Below are 24,749 nucleotides of genomic sequence, written 5' to 3'. Positions count from 1 at the left end.
ATTGTGGTCAACCATGATATATAAACAATTACATCGTACTACCCGATTCATTCTAAAGAATTAAGCAAATTGACTGGCATTAAAAATAATAATTCATCCTTGCACGGTTCTACATGATCATATAATATCATTGTGGTCAACCATGTGCTCAAATGACGAAAACTTAAAATGAAATTTTATTTAGGACAAAAATTTTCATCAAATTTGGTATATTAAACTGATATGTATTCATTCTAGACACATGTTAGTTTAATAGACTAAATTAGAGAAATTTCATCCAACACAATATGGAAGGAAACTTCTGAGAAAATTGTTACATGTTTGTAAATTCTCAAAAGACTTAGTTATAAGAGCCCAGTAACAGCATCTAAAAAGTAAAGGACGATAGAGAGCAAGAAGGGAGGTATTATTTGTTGAACTGAGGAGGCAAACAATTAACATTTGAAAATGTTACCAAATCAAAGATTAAATATCCTACTCAATGAAGACAATGACAAGGTACTCATTTTAAAATACTTCAAATACTTGTTTGGAGCCCTGAAATGGCTTGAAGGAAAATTGAAATATTACCTACTCGCAGTTACAAGAGGCATATTGTACGAGCCAGAAATATAATCAGATTTAATTATATCATAACCCTCAGATAAGTAAGCTGCAAGAAATTCTGCAAAGGGTTGAAAGTGATGCCTTCGGACGCAATACTGTGGACACACATGGCGCCAGTTGTGAAAACCTCAAAGCAGCTCAGTTACCTCCAGTTTTGGTCACGAAACTATCTAAGAGAAGATTATTAATACACGCATGTAACATATGGAAATAAACAAATAGCAGGAGTCATTTCACAAACATTGAATACCAAAAATTCACAAAAAAATAAAAATAATAATAATTTAAGAAATCATACTTTCTAACATGACATCAAATGCCGGTCAATTTTCTTAAACCCGCAAGGTCTAAAGCAAATACAATTGCCATATTATAGCAGTGCCTAAAACAATTAGGAGTATAAACACGGCTTGAGATCGTCCAATACCATGCAATCCTTAGTATTTTCTCCAATGACGACTCTAAACCCTTTTGAAGAAAAACTCGTTATTCTGATCTAGCTTCAACAAATAATAAATGAAATCTATAAGAAGCTGAATTCTTCGCAATCTCCATGATCAAACAAACAAAAATAAGTAATTTCTTGGAAAGAGCTCTTTTTTCTTCTTCTTCTTCTTTTTTTTTTTTTTTTCTAGGGAGTGATAATTTGGACCATCCAATCCATAAGTAGGTGCAGTAAGATGTTAGCCTAAATCTAACAATTTTTTAGGAAACATCAGTCACATAAATGTGAGTATAGAATTGATTGCTTGCTTCTGAAGCATATTACAATAGAAGCAAACAGAGGGAAATAGTCATTTTCATACACCCAGTGGCTTGACAAGTCATATATTATCATATCCAATATCATGTTGTATGATGGATTAAGTGGGAACAGGTCAAGTTTGTTGCGACATGCCAAATAAACTTTAAGCAGTAAAATAATCTTCACCAAACAATGAGGAATAGCTCAACTTTCGATGTGAAATAATTAAGTTACAATAAATAATTTTGTACCAGTATGTACGTTCTGTCATTGGCATTTGCAAGAAACATTGACATATATAAACAAAAAATTAATAATTGGCCCAATTTGATGGAGTAATCCATTTCTTTGGCATGCATTGTAAAATTCCTAGAAATCATCTAATTTGAAGCCCCAACGCCAAATCAGCCCAAAATCAGAAAATGTGATTATGCTTTGCAAATGAAGACATGTTTCCATAAGCTTATTTCCACAATTAACCAAAAATTTGATAAATTTGAATATCATACATCACAATATGCCTTGAAAGGCCAAGCAACATGAAAATTCCAATCTTTTCAGTGTGTTATTGCCATTTAAATCAAGATACAACATAAGAAAGAAAACAAGTTACTGCAAAACTTTTCTCATACATCTTTTCTTTTGTTTGGACCACAAGCAAGAGAGAAGAACATCCAAGCTCATGCTGAGATTTAAACTGAGGTTTGTGGTAATAAGCTCCAACATACTTTTCCAAATGTGTAGCAGGCATTTATTGGTTTCTACTATGAACATCATCAAAATTCTAAGTCAGAATTTAAATTATAACTTGCCGAAGTCAACTGCATTGCTAGCCCGTCAACAATGAAATAAACCTCATTAGATCTAGCATGGGATGTGTCATCAACTAAAAATTTATGCACTTTATTATCCACTTCTATCCAACTATATGCAGTGGTTTTCTGCACTCTGTTAATTTTCATCAAATTCCGCACCCTCAAGGATTCTTGCCATCTGCCGACACTTGCATATATGTTGGAAAGAAGGATATAGTTCCCAGAGTTCTCAGGCTCGAGTTCTAGTAACTTCTTAACCGAGAGCTCTGCAAGCTCTACATTTGAATGGATTCTAGAAGCACTGAGTAAGGTGCCCCATATCACAACATTAGGCTCCACTTCCATTCTACATATGAACTCATAGGCCTCTTTCAGTCTCCCAGACCTACAAAAGAGGTCAACAATACAAGCATAATGTTCTATAGTTGGTGTAATATCATAATCCAATTTAATGCTTCTGAAAAACTCAAGCCCCAATTCAATAAGGCCTGCATGGGTGCAAGCAGTCAACACACCCACAAATGTTATATCATCTGGTATTACTCTAATTTCTTTCATGTTCTCATAAAGATTAATCGCATCCTCCGCAAAACCATTGGCTGCTAGACCTGCAATCAGTGAATTCCAACTAACAATATCTTTGTGAGGCATCTTATTGAATATTTGACGAGCTTTACTAATATTCCCGCACTTGGAGTACATATCCAATAGTGCAGAGGCAACATAAACATTGAAGATAAAACCTCGACTCTCTACATAGTAGCCAATGCGCTCACCAACTCCCACTGAACCCAATTGAGAGCAAGCAGATAGAACACTAACAAGGGCAACATCATTAGGTTCAATTTGTTCATTTTTCATGCGTTCAAAGAGCTCCAAGGCCTCACTCGGTCTCCCATTTTGGGCATAACCAGCAATCATGGCACTCCATGTAACAACATCTTTTCTGTCCATGCAATCAAACTCATGACGTGCATCATCAACAGCTCCACATTTCACATACATTTCCAACAATGCAGTAGACACTATCATATTCAAACGAAAATTGGTCTTGTCAATAAACTTCTTAACTCTCAACCCCATTTCCAAATCCCTATGCTTAGCACATATAGAGAGTACAGTGGCTACACTGATTTCATTGGGGCTACATCCCCCAGCCCGCATCCTCTCGAAAATCCTCAAACCCTCGTGATAATATCCATTGTTTGCATAGCAAGAAATCATAGAATTCCACGAAACAACAGTTCTCTCGGACATCTCATCAAACAACCGTTGTGCTGCTATAACATCACCAGACTTCGAATATCCAGAAATCAAACAATTATAACAGATTGGATCCTTCATAAAAATCCCTTCAAAAACTTTCTTTGCAGATCCAATATCACACGTTTTAGCATAAAAATCCATCAGAGGAGTTTGAACAAAAATATCCGAATTGAACCCACATTTTACGACCAATGAATGAATTTCTTTTGCTAATTCAACAGCTAACAAAGAAGTGCACGACTTCATAACGGGTGCAATTATGGAACCTACCACATGGGTACCACTACCATGCATCAAAACGAACGCTTCTAAAGCGTTTTTGTTCAATGAAAGCTTGGAGAATGTTGAAATCAGGGAATTATAAAGAACTTGAGTTGGTTGAGGAATCTTATCAAACACGTTGCGAGCATAGACAACAATAGACAAACGAAGTAGACTTTTAACGAAATCTGTAGTAAGAGTAGGATAATTTATGACAATCAAGGCGTGAACCTGCTTGATTTGTTTTATGTGCAGGGTTGAGTGAAGGAAATTTAACAAATGGCGTTCCATATATGCAGGCACGAATGTTACAGCTGATGCATCTCTGTGTACTCAAGGGCTTTGACAATCAAAGAGTAGCAGCATTTATCTAGAGAAGAGCGAAGTTTGTTTGGCATATGCCTCTGGGCTATTGGAAGCTAGCCGTTGAGAGTGGCGGGAATTACTAAATCTGGTGAATCCTAGGCTAGGCTTCTAATCTCGGTTACAAGCCTGAGGTACTGCCCAGCTCAAAAGGTGAAACCAGATACCCTGATAACAAAAAAAAAAAAAAATCGTTCAGACATCATTATTACGTATTAAAATAAGGAAAATGCTTTTCGGCAAAAACAAAAAAATTAAATAAATGTAAGGAAAATGCTTTATATATATATATAATAAAATGCTAGGTAATACAACTCTATCTAAAAAAGTTGACATGAGACTCTCAACTAACCCTTTGATTAAGCATTGTTAAATAAAAAAATAATAATCACCCTTTAGACTTTTAGTGATTAATGTGATAAGCGACATTGAATTGCTACATCCTTTTATAAGAAATTTGCAGTACTCATGAAGTTAATAAGTTAAAAATATTAGATTCTAAGAACAATTTGTCTAATATCACATATAATTCAAGAGTCTTTAATCATTTAAAATAATAATATCTGTGAGTTTTACAGATTCAATTGTTGATTTGGATAAAAAATGAATGGGAGATGTACCATAGAATATGAAATAGAATTCCTCGAAAATAAATACATAGATCAAACGGGATGTAATTATATGGACTTGCTATTTTGTACTATTCCATCCTTTTTTTCTTTTTTTTTTAAATGTCACTTGATTTTCTTTCTAAAATTTTTTTTATAAGTAATTTTCTTTCACATCAATACCGACCTACATCTTTGCTAATCATAAAGTAAAATATAATGCAGAAAATGTTAGAGTATATCAGGAGATCAAGAATCCAAGCTATAGTTGAAGACTATCACCTACTCACAGTTGAAGACTGTGACATAATTACGATTGAAGTTTATCACTTAATCACAATTACCTAGTTGAAGCTTATTTGTATTATCTAATTCTCTTATAAATAGGAGCTTGTTATATTGTAATCACTCAAAGAAGTAAGAGTAAAATGTAGCTTTTTAGGCTTTATTCTGTGAACGTAAGTCATAGACTGAACCATGTTTTTCTTTGTGTAGAAAATTAATTTTATTAGATGGGACTAAAATTATGATATAATGAGAAACTAATTAACCAGTATTCAATATTCATGAAGTAGGCACAAATAATAGTCAAAGACAGAATTAGTCCTAGAAATTAAACTTAAGGGGCGAAGTGTAAAAAAATAAAAAAAATAAACCAATTTTTTTTTTTTTTTAAAGAAAATTTCATTAAAAAAAGCGTAAGACGCCCCTAAGTACACATGAAGTATACACAGGAGCAACTCAGCTAACCCACATAAAAAACCCAAGAAAACCCACAAGGAACTACAAACCCACAACACCCAAAACCCACATGAGACCCAAAATACAATAGTAACCCCCCAACAAACACCCAAGATGCAATAGTAAACCCCTATAATACAATAAAACCCAAGATACAATAGACCCCCCATAATACAATAAAACCCCCAAACAAGAAAACCCCCTAAGCCCAAGAAAACCCTCAATACCCACACAACAACCCGAACAAAGAAAAAAACCAAAACCCAAAACCCACAAGAAACACCCAAATCTCGAATTACAAAGAAAAAACCTGAGCTACAAGGGAAAAAATAAAAACTGCAAAGGAGCCGGTGCGTGGAAGCCACGCGCGCCGACGCGACGTGGAACTAGTCGAAGACGACGCAGAAACTGTCGGTGAAGACAACGGAGCGGCACGTGCGTGGAGAAAAGGACCCAAACGCCGTAGATCTAACACCCAAATTTCCGGATCTCACCCGCAGCAAACTCGATGGCGGGGAAGAGCCGGACGACGACAGAGATTCCACCGGTGAGGTGCGTGCACAGAGACGAGGGCCCAAAAATCATAGATCTACACCCCAAGAAGCAAAAGCCACGCACACTGGCTCGGCGGCCAACCACAAAAACACCAACAACGGAGCAAACCGGAATAAGTCGGTGATGCCTCAGATGGGACGCATGAGAGCAGACGAAAACCCATCCACCGCAGATCTACCCCAAAAGCAATGAAACCCAAAAGAAGACCAAAAGGAAGAAGAGAAATAACTAGATCTAAACAAGAAGAGAACCGGAAAAGGAGGGAGGGACTCCTCCCCCCTAGCCAAAACCAGTGAAGAGACCTAGGGTTTGGTAGAGAGGGATACGCGAGAGAGAGAGAGAGAGAGAGAGAGAGAGGGATATGACTAAAATTATTTTTTTCACAAATTTAAAGGTTAATTTTTTTTATAAAATAAAAGAAAAAAAAAAAAGAAAGAAATTTGTGGAGAGCCTCCAACCCCCTCAGCTCTGCAAGGACCGCAACTGATAATAATTATTTTATTTTTCAATAAAAAGTAATATTAGAAGACTTTGTTTAATATTACTTTACCATGGAATGGAGCACGTTTAAATTATAGTTCAAGAAATTCAATCCTTTCTTCTTCTTTTTTTGAGAATTTGGGAAGAAGGAGAAAAGGGATAAATCCACACAACCAGGTTGAGAGAGCAAGAGGTTTCAGACGAGTTTACAAACTTAATCCGATACATCTCACCAAAAGGGCCTATCTCTTAATGTGAGGAAGGAGCTTATAAACTCATCCTACCGGCTTTGTTCAACCAATGTGGGACAAACACATTCACACTTTTCTTTGTATTTTTTTTTTTCGAGAATTTGGGAAGAAGGGAAATGGGGATAAATCCACACAACCAAGTTGAGAGAGCAAGAGGTTTTCAGACAAGTTTACAAACTTAATCCGACACATCTCACCAAAAGGCCCTATCTCTTGGTGAGAGGAAGGAGCTTATAAACTCATCCTACTGGCTTTGTTCAACTGGTGTGGGACAAACACACTCACACTTTTCTTTATTTTTTTAAATTCAATCCTAATTAAGAATGAAAGAACTCAACAAAAGCTCTCCACGCATTCAAGGGTTTTGAAGAAGCTTGTGGTTGCCAATTTCTACGAAAATATAGGAAAGTCAACCAAGAATTTTTTATTTTTTATTTTTTTAAAGTACATTGTGAAAAGAAACGAAAAGAAAAGAAAAAAACAAACTACAGAATAAAGAAGGTGGAGGGGGAGTTTTTTCCAATACATGGTGGAAAAGATGTGGATAAAGGGAAAATGATGGGAATGCAGCCAAAATAAATTCTACTTGCGGCCTAGTTTGTCACATGGTGGGCACAGAATTTTGCACTTCGGTTAACATGACTAGCTTTCCAGCCAACTGTTGGTGGGATGGTGGAGTGAATGTTGGAGATAGTGGAAGCAATTCTCCAATCTGTAGTAATTTCTGGATGTTGAAGCGCTATTGTGACATTGAGAGAATTACCTTCTAAGATAAAAGAAGATAACCCTAACAAACTTGCCACATGAGCAGCCAGAAGAGCAGCAATAGCCTCACCATAAAGAGCAAAGCAAGGTGAGCTAATAAGGGAGAGACACTTGATTATAGAACCAGTAGAGTCTGCAAACTGCAGCTTGAGCAAAAAAAGTAGTTCTGACGGAAGTATCATAGTTGATCTTGAAATAGGGAGGAGATGGACTCTTCCAAACTTCAGGGGTTATCATATTTGGTTGTCTACGAAGAATAGTGCTCCAGAGCAATCTTGTTGATTGTAGTTGATATGACAAGAGCATTCTGGATAATACCATCATGATGAGCTTTACTCCTGGTAAACCAAAGGTAGTCACATGCAACAGCAGCAAATACTTGGAACCTATGAGCCTCTGCTAAAGGTACGCCAAGCATACGGTGTGGATGTAGAATAATAAGGAGCCAATCTATCATGTTAGTAACATTTAATGCAATAGTATCCAAAGGCCAAAAAGATTGGCGCCAAACCACACATGCAATGGGACAAGTGAAAAAGAGATGAGAAAGGGAGTCTGTGGGATGAGAGCAAATGGAGCAACTGGTGTTTGATAGAGAAGAAGGTATGTATTGAGAAATTCAAAATTTGGTGGGAATAATATTCCATACCATCTTCCAAAGAAAAAGTTTTAAGCGATAGTTCAGCTTGAGTTTCCAGAGTGCTTTCCAGCAAGATTTGGGGAGAGGTGAGGGTGTGGAAAGGGAGAAGAAGCTAATGAGGTGATGGACGGATTTGGTTGAGAAAACACTGGTGGTGGATGGGGTCCAGAGAAGGGAATAAGAGTGGGGACGAATTGTGATTTTTAAAATTTCAGAGGTGGTGATGGGATCAAACAAGAAATGCAAGACATTTTGCTTCCAAGACATGGTAGGAGAGTGAATAAGATCAGAAATGGCTAAGGGGTGGTTAAAGGGGATGGAAGGCAATCTTGGTATTGGTATAAAGGATGGGGCAGTAGGAATCCATGGTGAGGATCATATAGGAAGGCTTGAGTTATTATGAGGAATAAAACAAGCTCCAGCAAATATTTCTCCTACCTGTAATCCATCCATCAGTAGAGGATTTTAGAAGATCAATAGCATTTCTCCTTCACCGAATAAGGGCGCTAGTATGAAAAAATCGAGTGTTAAAATCCTTACATGTCAACCAAAGTTCTCTAGATTTAAGCTTCCAGGGGGATTCTTCCTGAATCAGATATTCATTTAAAAGGAATTTGAGATGAAGCTCTAAGGCTAAGTTGGTATCTGAAGGAGGAGCCTATTGAGTGATGTCAAGCAGTTGATAAGTGGAGTCCAGTTTCCTTTTAATTTCCCCAAAGTAATGCTTATTCCAGTGTTTGATTGTCCGCTTTGTGTTCTTCAGTTTTTTTATCAAGCAGTAAGCTGGGGAGCCAGACACAAGAATTGACCAAGCTTCATTAATAACTAATCCACAAGTGGGATCCCTAGTCCAAAATTCTTCAAAGTAAAAAGGACAACAAAGAGAAGGGGATCTAATTGATGTATCTAAGAGCACGGAGTTGTGATCAAAATTATGGGCTGGCAAATGAGTAACTAAGAAAGAGGAGAAATGCTGAATCCATTGATTTGTAGCAATACCCCTATTAAGACATTCTTTAATCAAACTTTGACATTACCGGTGGTTAGACCATGTATATGGGTTACCAGAAAATCCCAGATCAATCATGTCAAACTGATTCATAAAATAACTAAAATTATTCCTGGAGGAGCATGGGAAAGGTCTACTGCCCAATTTGTCTTGTTGAGCACTTATAGCATTAAAATCACCAATACAAAGCCATGGAATATCACAATGATCACCAAAAGCAGCTAAAGTAGTCCATAAATCAGAATTAGTCTTCTAATAAGGAGGTTCATAAACAAAAGAAATCAACCATTTAACAGCAGGGGAGTTCGAGGAACACCAAGCACACATCATATCATGAGATACATAGAAGTCAGCGAGTGTAACATCATTTTTCCAGGCAAGCAAAAGTCACCCTCGAGAGCTAGAGGGAGGAGCCTGAACTAGCATATTGAAATCAAGTTGAAGCATTAAAGAACTAGCAATAGGAGAGGTAGTCTTAGTTTCAGACAAAAAGATTACATTAGGGTTGTTTTTCCTGATCATGGCCCTTAAACTACGAATTGTAGAAGGTTGAGCCAAACCTCGACAATTCCAAGATAATATTTTCATTTGGTAGGAGGAGGCAGGTTCAAGCCGCCCGCAGCAATATTTGTGGTGCAACAGAATTGCGCTCAGACGCTAAGCTTCAAAAACTCCAATGCTTCACATATAAACAGAAGCCAAAAAGAATCGGCAACGAAAAACCACAACCCGCGGATAGCAAAACTGATATGAAACTGTCAGGTAGAGAAGGTCTTCCTGATTTAGTTTACGAATCTTAACCCACTTATTGGAGATAACTCAATATTGGATCAGCAAACAAAGCCACAACAACGATTTGCCAATAATAAAACAAACACAAACAGCAAATCATAGAAACACCAAAAATATTGGCGGAACTCTATTAAGCACCAAACAAACACCAATAGCAAGAAGAATGATTTAAAATTAAAATTATTTCATTAAATATTTAAATATAAAAAAAATCACACCTAAATTTGTCTCTTTAGACCTCAAAATTTATTAAGCGGAATATGATCCTTTCCATTTCATTTAATGAAATGAATATTATCCATTTCAAATGAAATTTCATGATTTAAAGTTGGTGCATCTAACGATACATATAAAGTCAATATTGGCACGTCTTTTAAAAATTTAAATAATGTAAAATCATGTACACTTTCACCCACGCACGTGCAATACTAGTTTAAATGATTTAACAAATCACCTTCACTCAATTAGAAAATGCTGAATAATGAAAGACCACATGCATTTTGTCAAGAAAAGTAGATATTAATTTTATTTTTTTTTCACACTATTTTACTTCCCATTGTTATCCATACAAAGGAATATTCAGAAAAACAAACATATGTAGTTGAATTTTGATTAGTTATTTTAGATTGAGATATCCAAATCCTTGTCCCTCGTTAAAACATAGAATTTTGTCCATTTACACAAATAATTGGAAAATACTCCACTAAGAATTGTTCGATGGGAAAAAAGGAAGAAACAATGCATAGAATTCTCCTGCAGGGGAGGAGGTGCACAAGATATAGCCATGGTGGAGTTATTCCTCGTGTTTATTATATTCATGAAATAAGCATGGCAGAACTATTTCGTATCTGTTTAAGACAGATTTCTTTTTCCCTTAATAGTGAGGATTTCAAAAGAAAATCTATTGTTTATACGATTCAGACGAGAATATCTGAACTAGGCAATACATTTCGTGTTTAACCTTCTGGCAACATCCAAGCAGATTGCATGTTTTTCTCTTCATCTTGACAGAAAAGTTGAAAAGAACTATCTTCTCAGCTGTGCTCATTTACAAATGGACTACATCATACAAAAAAACCAGTAAATTTTCCTCATCTTGGAGTGGCATAGGTTTTAACCAGTTATACCAACTCCACCTAATTCCTACAGTCGTCATTTATTACATAACTTGTCAGGGTAACAATTAAGAATACATAACCTTTTGGGGTTTAAGTAAAAAGGTCTACGAAGAAAGAGCTATTGCAAATCAGCAGGACAATGGCAGTAAAGCCTTTCAAAAAATGTGTAATCCCCCCCGGCCCCCCAAAGAAAAGAAAGAAAGAATAATAAATAAACTTTTCCATTTAATTGTTAGAAGATAGATGCACATATATAAAAGTAGGCATGCATCCATATGCAAAATACAGTGAACTTTTTTTTATCATTGTATGTGACAGGGAGCAGGCTCTGGCGACACATACTTGTGTTGGCCAGTATCATCCTGCCTTGGATTGATTATGCTTGGAGAGGGTAGGGTCAGCATGGCACCCAGTCGAAAAGCTTTTTTGACACCATCCATTTCCCGCAAGTCTAAATAAAATCGACACTGCTTGGGGAGGGCTAAACAGGCTTTCCTCTTCTTTTTGCATAGAATTGAGTTTAGCTTTGTTGAAAAGCCACCCAATCGAAAAATAATCCCATCCAAACATAGTTCTTGTTGAATCTTTTTAAAATAAATTAAGTATGTCTCATAACCAACATGACAAATAATCTATTTCAAAAAATCTACCACTTACTTGGGAACGATGTATCTTGAACAAAGAATTGGAAAAGAAAGCCTCCTAAAAGCCCAGTTCCAAAGACCCATAGGTATCCAATAACTGTTATCATAAATATTCAATCATGACATGCATGTTAGCTCACAATCCTTTACAGAAAAGCAAAATTTCACGCAATATCAAAAATAAATCAAATAGCTACGACCAAACCTGCAGCAGTCTTAATATTTGAAAACATTGCAGCCACAAGAAAGGCCAGGGAAATTTGCAAGTTTATATAGATGAAATAAAACACAAATTGGAGGCTGACGATTTGTAATTATAGTTTACCACAAGGACCTCCCATGAACTTTGTAAACCATAGGGGGTTATTTATAATTATGACATACCCCAAGGACCAATGGTATAATTATCCTTTAAAACTATTGCCATTCGAGTTTAAGAAATCATAAGTTGTGATCAGAAAATAAAGCCATGAGTATTGTTCCCTACATGATACTACTCCAACCACATCAAAATATTAAGTCAAAGATGTTAAGTAGACCAACTTGCAATGATTTCATTAATCTTCCTCTCCAAATTCCCTTTTCGGTAACCTCTATATAGCTCATCATTAATCTCAGAAGAGCTATTGCGCCACAAATGTAAACCTTGGACACAACTAACCACTAGATTCAAGGAAAACAAATAAATAAAACTTATCTTAGATTACAATATCAATTAAAGTGCTAAAGAATAAAAGGAGATGCAGAATTTGTACACGAGAAGTATACAGAAGGTAACCATTTGGGAAAAGAAATTAAAAGGTAAAAATAACAAATAAAAACAAGGAGGAAGTCCTAAAACAAAGATTTAGAATCTTCAATGCAAACGGTTTTAAGTGCAATCAGCGTGTGTGTAATTATCTATTTTCAACACAGATTGCCTTTTTTTTTTTTATGCATGAAGGAATGTAGTTTGCTAACTTGAATGAAATAAAGATATTAAACTTCTAAACATGCACACATACAGACAGGTGCCACACCCGCACTATCTCGCTTCTCCATTCTGTTCATGCCCTATATGCTCAAGAATTAATGTGTCCACGTGAACTTTCATGTTAGACTTTATGCTTGTAGGACCATTCAATAAAGAATGTGCACCTTATATTTTCTGGAGAGAAACAAGAATTTATTGAGAAATTAAAAATGCAAGGGATGTATACCTTCTTGCAGCTCAATGGATGACTGCTTAAAGGAAACAGAAAATGTAGAATTTGATGAGCACTGGCTTTGCACATTGTAGATGGGTTCACCCGAAACAAAAGCAGGATCAAGAAAATTGGTTGTCTGAGGATATGAAGCCGAGCCCTGAAACATTTTGAAAAAGACAATTAGCAGAATACCTGGAAACAATTATCAAGAAAAAGATGGCAACACAATAATACTAGATGACAATATTGTTCAAACGAAGCCAGTGAAAGCAAAGAAGACTAGAAAGCTTACCGCAACATTAGTGGCTAAAGTATCAACTACGTCAGAGGCATTCAGAGTGAGAGAACTCGTGATCAAATTTCCAGCCAAAACTAAATATATGAAGATTAAGGTCAATACAAACAAAATATTGATAATCCCAGTAATGAGACAACCAAAATTAAAACGTTTACACACAGAAGAGAGAGAGAGAGAGAGAGAGAGAGAGAGAGAGAGAGAGAGATACTTTCTCCAAGAGATTGTTGTCCATGTTATTATCGTTTATGTTTAGGCAGCTGCTCCCAAGTCAGATTCAGTTCTTGACTTTGTTTTTAGGGTGTCTTTGGACCCCTAATCACTATAACTAGCCCTTTGGGTCTCTTTTATTATAATGAATGAATGGTTCCATTGTTAAAAAAAAAGAAGAAGAAAATTAATGGATATGACTAAGACTAACCTCTGGTTAGTCTGCCCCTGGGTCTCCTTCCTCTGCCTCTCTGCCTTCTGCTCCGGTGACCTCTGTATTTGGGTGTTCCGATTTGGAAGCTAAGGGGTACTCTGATGGGTCAGCTCCGGAGTCCTCAGCCGGTGGGGATCCTTCTTTGCCGTCTTTGTCTGAGGCCAGCCCCGGGTTGATGGAGCTGGGGCAGTGGCGGAACAAATTGGGGGAGCCAAATTGAAAATAAATAAAATTTAGGAGGCAAAACTAAAAAAAAAAAATTAAAGATAAAATTTTAATTTTTTTTTTTTTAAAAAAAAAAAAATCTGGGGCTAGGAGGCCAGAGCCCCCCTTGCCCCTGAATAGGTCCGCCCTTTAGCTGGGGGCTGCCTGTAAGTCCGCTTGAGCGATCGTGCTCGGGAGAAAGTTCTTGAGTTTTGAGACGGGTTGCTCGTTGAGCGGGCAAAGGATGAGGGTCGCCGTAAGATGTTTTTGGCTATTGTGGATGAGATGATGTCGCCAAAAGACCAAAGGCTAGAGCGAGCCTTTGTGGGTCTTGAGGTGTTTTGTTCTCGGGTTTTGGATTTTTTTCTCTTGTGGGTTTAATTGGGTTTATTTTGTGGGCTGTTTCTTGGGTGTTCTTTTCGGGTTTTGGGGTTTAGCTTTTTTGGGCTTGTTTGTTTTCTTTGGTTGGGTTTTGTTGTTCCTTTGTATACTCATAATGTATTTAGGGGCGTCTTATACTTTTTAATAAAACTTCTCTTACATATGAAAAAAAAAAAAAAAAAAAAAACTAACCTTTGGTTATTATGTTTAATATTAATTTTAAAACAGAAGAAACTACCTTTACATCCTTGAATTTATTAGATTTCACATTTATGGTCAGTTTGGGTTTGAGGTTTTCAAAATGTGTGATTTAAAAAATAGCGATTTGAAAATGCGTTTTTTAAAACAAAATTAAGCGTCTGGTAAAATCGCAATTTAACCTTTAAAATCGTCCTTTTTAGAAACGCATCCCTTACTTACGATTTAAAAATGCATATTTTTCTACAGTTTCAAACCGTAATTTGTCAAAAATGCATTCACAAACTATACATTTTTTGTGATTTTGTTTAAAATTATACTTTTAACCCACGAAATCACATAGTCAAAAGGGCTCTTAATTTTTTTTCAAAACCTTTATCTCTCTCTTAGTTTTTTTTAAAAAAAAATTATTTTCTTTTCACTGTAGTGTTGCCTCCGATGTGGGTAGGATAAGTTACAATCGTTATCAAATCATATTTTTATAAGAAATGTGTGTCACGCATCACCATGTCATCTGCCTTTTTTGTTTGTCAATGTGAACATAATTTTTAAATATTACCCAGTTCAAATCATTAGACTTTTTCAAGACCTATTTTTTTTTTTTTTTTTCTCTTTTTTGAGATAAATGGAAAAGAGAAAGAAAGGAGTTGAAGGAGTTGACAGAACATAGTTCTAGAACATAATCCGATTATCATATGTTAAGGGGTTTTTTTTTTTCCAAATATGTTTGGGTTTACTAAATGAGAATTAGAGAACCAGAAGTATTATAATTTTTACTAAAATTCTCATACAAACAAACTTGTGTGATAACCCAAGTGTGATGAAAATGACTCTCACGTGGCCGTTTACATTGTAATAACTAACATGGTAAGAGTCACGTGGACAATCCCATCAATTTGTAAGAAAATTGTAGTAAAAGTTATAGTACTATTAACTCGAACGCACCCCAAAACCTATTCCACATAAATGTTCTTAAAAACAACTTTGAATTTTATCTTTATTGTTTTAGAAAAAATTTCTGTTTTCATTTAGAGAGTAGTCATAATAAGAAACATAATTGATTACCTTCGCGCTATGCATTTGAACAACAAATAAAAAAGGCAATTAGTACCTTTCAATATGAACAAACAGCCAAATTTCACGAGTATTCAAAATAAAATATGACCCGGTGAGTGGTGGCTCCAAATATGGGTGGAAAGTGGAAACTACTTAGTACACCCAGTAGCATCTCCAAGTATCTTCTAATATATAAACAAGAGTAATGATTCACTACCACCTAAATATACAACTTTCCACCACCTTGTCTATGTGGCAAGGTGGTCCCCTACTTTAATTTATTTTTAAAAAATAAAAAAACTCAAAAAGTAGTGGGGGACCACCTTGCCACATATGCAAGGTGGTGAAAAGTTGTATATTTAGGTGGCATTGAATCATTATTCTATAAACAATTACATCGTACTACCCGATTCATTCTAAAGAATTAAGCAAATTGGCTGGCATTAAAAATAATAATTAAGCAAAAATTTCACAAAAAATAATAATAATAATAATTTAAGAAATCATACTTTCTAACATAACACCAAATGCCGGTCAATTTTCTTAAACCCGTAAGGCCTAAAGCAAATACAATTGCCATATTATAGCAGTGCCTAAAACAAAAACTTTCTTTGCAGATCCAATATCACACGTTTTAGCATAAAAATCCATCAGAGGAGTCTGAATAAAAACATCCGAACTGAACCCACATTTTACGACCAATGAATGGATTTCTTTTGCTAATTCAACATACAACACAGAAGTGCACGACTTCATGACGAGTGCAATTGTGGTACCTTTCACATGGGTACCACTACCATGCATCAAAACAAACGCTTTCTAGAGCATTTTTGTTCAATGAAAGCTTGGAGTATGTTGAAATAAGAGAATTATAAAGAACTTGAGTTGGTTGAGAAATCTTATCAAACACGTTGCAAGCATAGACAACAATAGACAAACGAAGTAGACTCTTAACGAAATCTGTAGTAAGAGTAGGATAATTTATGACAAACAAGGCGTGAACCTGCTTGATTTGTTTTATGTGCAGGGTTGGGTGAAGGAAATTTAACAAATGGCGTTCCATATATGTGGGCATGAATGTTACAGCCGATACATCTCTGTGAACTCAAGGGCCTTGACAAGCAAAGAGTAGCAGCATTTATCCGAAGAGAGCGAAGTTTGTTTGGCATATGCCTCTGGGCTATTGGAAGCTAGCCGTTGAGAGTGGCGGGAATTACTAAAATAGCAGTGCCTAAGACGATTAGGAGCATAAATGCGGCTTAAGAACGTCCAATACCGTGTAATCTTTAGTATTTAAGATTTCTCCCATGACGACTCTTAAACATTTCGAAGAAAAACTCGTTATTCTGCTCTAGATTCAACAAATAAAAAATAAAATATATAAAAAGCTGAATACTTCGTAGTCTCCATGATCAAACAATCAGAAATAAGAAGTTTAATGGAAAGAGCTTCTTTTGTTTTTTTCCTGGGGGGGTGATAATTCAGACCATCCAATCCATAAGTAGGTGCAGTGGGATGTTTGCCTAAATCTAACAATTTTTTTGAAACATCAGTCACATAAATGTGAGTATGGAACTGATTGCTTGCTTCTGAAGCATATTACAATAGGAGTAAATAGAGGGAAATAGTCATGCCAAATAAACTTTAAACAGTAAGATAATCTTTCACCAAACAATGAGGAATATCTCAACATTGGATGTGAAATAATTGAGTTACAGTAAATAATTATGTACCATTATGTAAATTCTGCGCATTTGCAGGAAACATTGAAATATATAAATAAAACATTAATCATTGGCCCAATTAGATGATGGAGTAATCCATTTCTGTGGCATGCATTGTAAAATTCATAGAAACCATCTAATATGATGCCCCCACACCAAATCAGCCAAAAATTAGAAAATGTGATTCTGCTATGCGAATGAAGACCTATTTTCATAAGCTTATTTCGACAATTAACCAAAAATTTGATAAGTTTGAATACCATACATCACGATATGCCTTGAAAGGCTAGGCAACTTGAAAATTTCAGTCTTTTTAATGCATTATTGCCTTTTAAATCAAGATACAACATAAGAAACAAAAGAGGGTACCGTAAAAACTTTTTCCATACATCTTTTCTTATGTTTGGACCACAAGCAAGACAGAAGGATGTCCAAGCCCAGGCTGAGATTTAAACTGGGGTCTGTGGTAATAAGCTCCACCATACTTTTCCAATTAGCAGGCATTTACTAGTTTCTACTATGAACATCATCAAAATTCTAAATCACAATTTAAATTATAACTTCCCAAAGTCAACTGCATTGCCAGTCGATTAACAATGCAATAAGCCTCATTAGATCTAGCATGAGATGTGTCACAAACTAAAAATTTATGCACTTTATTATCCACTTCTATCCAACTATATGCAATGATTTTCTGCACTTTGTGAATTTTCATCAAATTCTGCACCCTCGAGGCTTCTTGCCATCTGCCGACACTTGCATATATGTTGGAAAGAAGGATATAGTTCCAAGAGTTCTCAGGCTCGAGTTCTAGTGACTTCTTGATCGAGAGCTCTGTAAGTGTAACACTCTTGTTACCACCGAAGGAAATACTTGAATGAAATGGAACAAGAAAATGGAAAAGATGAAGAAATGAAGAAGAAGAGGTGAAGAAGGTGAATGAATTTTTATTGAAAGAGTCGATTCGAGATGGCTAGTCTCCACAACCTTGGTATTCGAGGTGCCAAGAGCCTCCAAAGTTCCAAAGAACCAATTACATTCAGCACACATCAACTCATGCCTTTCCCTCCTATTTATACAATATAAGAAACAACTATCATAACTACTTATATCTGCCCAACCACTAACTAATTCGCAGCTACCTTCTAACAGCCCAGATATCTTCACACTCCAACTCCAACTTCTCCCAATTGATGCGTTACAATACTCCCTCCTTTAAAGCACCTTGCCCACAAGGTGCGGGTAAGTGAGAGAAATACTCATTACAAGGGAAACCTAAATTATTAACACACAATTGCAGCCCGAAGCCCAAAAGTAACCCAAAGGTGGAACTGGTAGTGGAATCTTCTGCAACACACGTGAAGGCATTTTCTTGATTGTGAGCTGTTGAACACATGCACACCAACCCACCAACACAATTGTGACAGAAGGAAAAACCTTACATGTGTGGCACACATGCATGGTGAACACATGCCTAATTATGAGCTGACTAACAAACATACGGAAGACATTCCCCTTGCTAACGTGAAGCAGCTTTATTAACTAGCAAACAACTTGAACTTTGAAACAGCTACTTTGTAGTTGCCGTTTTCCTCCGGGATCAAAAACCCAGTAGCCATCTACCTTGTACACTTAAGCAACGTGACCATTAAGGCAGCACGGCTTCTCAAAGACATGATTCGCAAGGCACACAAGAGCTGCACCACGCAGGCAGCATGACCCATTTCTTCTCCCTTGTTCTAGTAGAGCTCGTTCTCCGCCTGGATCAAAAGCCCAATAACCATACCCAAGGAAAAAAAACACCATTAAGCCTGTTTATAGATTTTGGACTAAGCAACTCCACCTGACATGGTTGATAAATTTCGGCAAACAGTTGGTAGGTAAGAGCAACTGTTATGGGTCTGCAGAGTGTCATTCCCGATAGTTGTACTCGTCCTTCGTTGCTTCTCATACGCTGAGTCTTGATTCTCTCGGAAGAACTTCTACGGTCTTTATTTCTCTTGGAATAACTCCTAATGGTTGTTGAAGTTTTGCTCCTTCTGGTGGTTGAAGTTTTTCTCCTTCTTTTAATGGACATGAATTATCTCTGCTATCCTTCTTGCTTTCTTTAATTTCCCCGCCACGCTCAAGAATTGGAAGGATCCCTTCAAACTTGATGGAGTCAATTCTTGGAGCACCACCATTAACACCGCAAATAGAGCCAAAACCTTGTTGAGGGTGGGGCTGCGCCACCGAATTTCCTTGCTGAAATTGAATTATGAACAATTGCGCCAGTTGTTAGTTGTTTTCTTGAATCATTTCTTGCATACGAACTGCGAAAGATTCCATTTCTAACTTCCTTTCAACTTTGTCGGCCTTCCAAACCTCCTGCAGTTGGGCGAACTGACTGCCCAATTCTTTCACTTGCTTTGCCAACTGTGACTCTTATGCCATATATGCGGATCTAGTTTGCATAAGCATGTTGACCGTGGGCTCTGATACCACTTGTAACACTCTTGTTACCACCAAAGGAAATACTTGAATGAAATGGAACAAGAAAATATAAAAGATGAAGAAATGACGAAGAAGAGGTGAAGAAGGTGAATGAACTTTTTATTGAAAGAGCTGATTCGAGATGGCTAGTCTCCACAACCTTGGCATTCGAGGTGCCAAGAGCTTCCAATGCTCTAAAGAACCAATTACATTCAGCATATATCAACTCATCAATTTCCCTCCTATTTATACAATACAAGAAGCAACTATTATAACTACTTCTAACTGCCCAACTACTAACTAATTCTCAGCTGCCTTCTAACAGCCCAAATATCCTCACACTCTAACTCCAGCTTCTCCCAATTGATGTGTTACAGTAAGCTCTGCATTTGAATGAATTCTAGAAGCATAGAGTAAGGTGCCCCATATCATAACATTAGGCTCCACTTTCATTATACAGATAAACTCATAGGCCTCTTTCAGTCTCCCAGATCTACAAAAGAGGTCAACAATACAAGCATAATAAGCATAATGTTCTATGGTTGGTGTAATATCACAATCCAATTTAATGCTTCTGAAAAACTCAAGCCCCAATTCAATATGGCCTGCATGGGTGCAAGCAGTCAATACCCCCACAAATGTTATATCATCTATTATTACTCTAATTTCTTTCATGTTCTCATAATGATTGCTAGACCTACAATCAATGAATTCCAACTAACAATATCTTTAGGAGGCATCTTATTGAATATTTGATGAGCTTTACTAATATTCCCGCACTTGGGGTACATATTCAATAACGCAGAGGCATCATAAACATTGAAGATAAAAACCTCGACTTTCTACATAGTTGCCAATGCGTTCACCAGCTCCCATTAAGCCCAATTGAGAGCAAGCAGATAGAACACTAACAAGTGCAACATCATTAGGTTCAATTTGTTCATTTTTCATGCGTTCAAAGAGCACCAATGCCTCACATGGTCTCCCATTTTGGGCATAACTAGCAATCATTGCACTCCACTTAACAACATCTTTTCTGTCCATGCAGTCAAACTCATGACGTGCATCATCAACAACCCCACATTTCACATACATTTCCAACAATGCAGTAGACACTATCATAGTCAAACGGAAATTGGTCTCGTCAATAAACATCTTAACTCTCAACCCATTTCCAAATCCCTAAGCTTATCACATATAGAGAGCAGTGTGGCTACACTGATTTCATTGGGGCTACATCCCCCAACCCGCATCCTCTTGAAAATCCTCAAACTCTCGTGATAATACACATTGTTTGCATAGCAAGAAATCATAGAATTTCACGAAACAACAGTTTTCTCGGACATCTCATCAAACAGTCGTTGGGCTGCTATAACATCACTAAACTTTGAATATCTGGAAATCAAACAATTATAACAGATCGGATCCTTCATAAAAACCCCATCAAAAACTTTCTTTGCAAATTCAATATCACACATTTTAGCATAAAAATCCATCAGATGAGTCTGAACAGAAACATCCGAACTGAACCCACATTTTACAACCAATAAATGAATTTCTTTCGCTAATTCATCAGCCAACAAAGAAGTGCACGACTTCATGACAGGTGCAATTGTGGTACCTTCCACATGGGTACCACTACCATGCATAAAAACAAACGCTTCTAAAGCATTTTTGTTCAATAAAGCTTCGAGTATGTTGAAATAAGGGAATTATAAAGAAGTTGAGTTGGTTGAGGAATCTTATCAAACACATTGCGAGCATAGACAACAATAAACAAATGAAGTAGACTCTTAATGAAATCTGTGGTAAGAGTAGGATAATTTATGACAAATAAGGCGCGAACCTGCTTGATTTGTTTTATGTGCAGGGTTCAGTGTAGGAAACTTAACAAATGGCATTCCATATATGTGGGCACGAATGTTACAGCTGATACATCTCTGTGAACTCAAGGGCCTTGACAGGCAAAGAGTAGCAGCATTTATCCAGAGGAGAGCGAAGTTTGTTTGGCATATGCCTCTGGGCTATTGGAAGCTAGCCGATGAGAGTGGCAGGAATTACTAAAATAGCAGTGCCTACAACGATTAGGAGCATAAATGCGGCTTAAGAAGGTCCAATACCGCGTAATACTTAGTATTTAAGATTTCTCCCATGACGACTCTTAACCATTTCGAAGAAAAACTCGTTATTCTGATCTAGATTCAACAAATAAAAAATGAAATATATAGAAGGCCGAATACTTCGTAGTCTTCATGAGCTCCAACGCCTCACTCGATCTCCCATTTTGAGCATAACCAGCAATCATTGCACTTCATGTAACAACATCTTTTCTGTCCATACAGTCAAACTCATGACGTACATCATCAACAACCCCACATTTCACATACATTTCCATCAATGCAGTAGATACTATCATATTCAAACGAAAATTGGTCTCGTCAATAAACTTCTTAACTCTCTACCCCATTTCCAAATCCCTAAGCTTAGCACATATAGTGAGTATAGTGGCTACACTAATTTCATTGGGGCTAGATCCCTCAGCCCGCATCCTATCGAAAATCCTCAAACCCTCGTGATAATACCCATTGTTTGCATAGCAAGAAATCATAGAATTCCACGAAACAACAGTTCTCTCGGACATCTCATCAAACAGTCGTGGTGCTACTATAACATCACTAGACTTGGAATACTCGGAAATCAAACAATTATAATTGATAAGATCCTTCATAAAAATCACATCAAAAACTTTATTTGTAGATTCAATATCACACGTTTTAGCATAAAAATCCATAAGAGGAGTATGAACAAAAACATCTGAACTGAACCCAGATTTTACGACGAATGAATGAATTTCTTTCTCTAATTCAACAGCCAACAAGTGCACAACTTTATGACGGGTGCAATCGTGGAACCTACCACATGGGTACCACTACCATGCATCAAAACAAACGCTTCTAAAGCGTTTTTGTTCAATGAAAGCTTGGAGTATGGTAAAATAAGGGAATTATAAAGAACTTGAGTTGGTTGATGAATCTTATCAAACACGTTGCGAGCATAGACAACAATTGACAAACAAAGTAGACTCTTAACAAAATCTGTAGTAAGAGTAGAATAATTTATGACAATCAAGGCGTAGACCTGCTTGGTTTGTTTTCTGTGCAGGGTTGAGTAAATCATCACCAAATTCGGTTTCTTCATAGAAATCCCAAAACCCATCAACTTATCAAACTACATACCCCACACGGACGTTGCAGAAAGAGAAACCTCAAAAAGGAAAGAAATTGCAAGGCAAGTGTTGTTATTATTATTATTATTTTTTTATTTTTTTTTACAAAGTGTTGTTGTTCTTGCATGAGAACAATAATCTTTCAATGTTTTCCCTATTATAGGTTATCCCGATTGAGATTGTGACGAGGAGAGCCAACCCATTCCGTTGGTAGTGAAGAAACAAGCCTGGAAAAAGATAGAAGAGAAAGGAAGAAGAAGAATCGAGAATTAATGCTGAGGAGAAACGATTGAAGTGAAGGCTCGAGACAGAACCTTAGCTGGATGCCATTCTCAAGTCAAGCCTTGTTGACTTGGGTTTTAAACGCATCAAGTCATAAAACTATGACGTTTTCTCTAAACCCTAAAACGACATAGTTTTACACTACAACATCTATGTGGTAGTTTTCACTACCGCATAGAAGCTGGATCCTTTATACAGAAAATCTCGATATTATTAAGAAAAAAAAAACAACAATAATGACGACAATAATGAGAAAAGCCATTACATTATTAACCGAGCCAACACCGATATGCTCCTTTCCTAGAAGTTGGGGGCTCTTCAGATATACCGAAATTCCAGTAGCGTGTAACGTGTTAAACAACGAACCCAATGGCATACCTCGTAATTCCCTTAAAAAGCGACCCCAATTCCCTCCACTCCCAACCTTGCACACAAAAGCGCGCCTTTTCAACGTTCCTCTTCTTGGATCCCTGGTATAAATACCACCATGTCATTCCAAATTCCCCTTTGCAACAATAACAAAAAAAATAAATAAAAAAAATCCAACTTTCCATAAAAAAAAAAATTAAAAAAAAAAAATCCTGGAAAGCCAAAGCCCGTAAAAGCATGAACTTACGGCGCGGTTTTTCACTGCTCTAGCAGCAATACGCAGTGGTTCTGAAGAATCTCCTGTTCTTGTGGCGAAACAAGACAGCGACATTCATGCAGCTCTTCTCGTCCTTATTCTTCATCTTCCTCATCTTCTCCATCCAGAAGGCCATCGAGGCTCGCTACGCGACCTCCACGGCATACAAGAGCATGACGGACCATAAGGCCCTGCTCTTGCTGCCGATCCCGCCCTGCGAGGACAAGTTGTACACCAAGCTCCCCTGCTTCGACCTTCTGTGGAGAGGGAATGCGGGCGCCTTGGTTCGGAAGATTGTGACAAACATCATGGCCAATAACCCTGGCAGGCCGATTCTGGAGAGCAAGGTATGTGCTTCTGTTTGGTTGCTAAGAAAATTAAATGGAAGTGAAATTGTTGAGAATTGCGTGTGGAGAAAATGAGCGAAAAGTGAATATCAAGTGCTTTGGTCGTGATAGTTTTGGATTTTTTTTTTATTATTATTTTTGGCTTTGAATTCATTGCCCATTGGAAAAAGAAATTTTAATATGGACTCAACCAATTGATTGGTATGAAAAAAAAAAAAAACAAAGGAAATGAAGAATTTTGAGTCTTGTTGTTCGAAAAAAAAAGGGTACAATTATCGAATTGAAAATCAAGAGAGTTGACCAGCCAGATGTGAATATAAATTATTAAATTGATTGATTTTTTTTTTAAAAAAAAATATTTGTTTGGTTGCTGAGAACTTTTTTTAATTTTAATTGGTTATTGTTATGGTTATACCTAGGGGTGTTCAAACGGTTATAACCGGCGGTTATTGGCTAAAACCGCTAACTGCCTAGCGGTTATTTTATTTTACCAACCGCAACTGCTAACCGCCTAGGCGGAGGCGGTTATTTTTATAACCTCCGGTTAGCGGTTATTGCCTTAATAACCGGCGGTTTTAAAAACCGCTTTTGAATTCCGGTTTTGGGCCGGGTTTAGACCGGGTTTGGGCCGTGTTTACACTAGTTTTGGGCTTGGTTTACACCGGTTTT

General features: G+C 36.8%; 1 protein-coding gene and 1 pseudogene across 6 annotated transcripts; both read right to left on the bottom strand.

The window, feature by feature from the left end:
- Positions 1 to 452: 452 nt before the first annotated feature.
- Positions 453 to 14,081, bottom strand: LOC133875574 (pentatricopeptide repeat-containing protein At1g08070, chloroplastic-like). 6 transcript variants are annotated; one of them, XR_009901462.1, is made up of 6 exons: positions 13,563 to 14,068; positions 13,139 to 13,218; positions 12,859 to 13,003; positions 11,673 to 11,756; positions 3,925 to 4,224; positions 453 to 776 (listed from the first exon to the last, which is right to left on the bottom strand). XR_009901462.1 is itself a non-coding variant. In XM_062313748.1 (6 exons), exon 6 carries the CDS (start codon positions 3,982 to 3,984, stop codon positions 2,128 to 2,130), a length of 1,857 nt encoding a protein of 618 aa, XP_062169732.1. In that variant the 5' UTR covers positions 3,985 to 4,224; positions 9,666 to 9,860; positions 11,673 to 11,756; positions 12,859 to 13,003; positions 13,139 to 13,218; positions 13,563 to 14,081; the 3' UTR covers positions 1,827 to 2,127. The 6 variants fall into 6 exon arrangements, 3 of the variants coding, with proteins under 3 accessions (XP_062169732.1, XP_062169731.1, XP_062169733.1); XR_009901463.1 differs by having other exon boundaries at positions 453 to 772; XM_062313748.1 differs by lacking the exon at positions 453 to 776 and adding an exon at positions 9,666 to 9,860 and having other exon boundaries at positions 1,827 to 4,224; positions 13,563 to 14,081.
- Positions 14,082 to 17,657: 3,576 nt separating this feature from the next.
- Positions 17,658 to 21,995, bottom strand: LOC133875137 (pentatricopeptide repeat-containing protein At1g08070, chloroplastic-like; annotated as a pseudogene).
- Between the last annotated feature and the right edge of the window lie 2,754 nt (positions 21,996 to 24,749).

Source organism: Alnus glutinosa, chromosome 8 (genome assembly GCF_958979055.1).
Source record: "Alnus glutinosa chromosome 8, dhAlnGlut1.1, whole genome shotgun sequence".
NCBI lineage: Eukaryota > Viridiplantae > Streptophyta > Magnoliopsida > Fagales > Betulaceae > Alnus > Alnus glutinosa.
This window is presented reverse-complemented; position numbering and strand designations above follow the sequence as displayed.

Excerpts from the sequence above, each read along its gene's own strand:
- LOC133875574 (XM_062313748.1), bottom strand. The coding sequence starts at position 3,984 with ATGGAACGCCATTTGTTAAATTTCCTTCACTCAACCCTGCACATAAAA.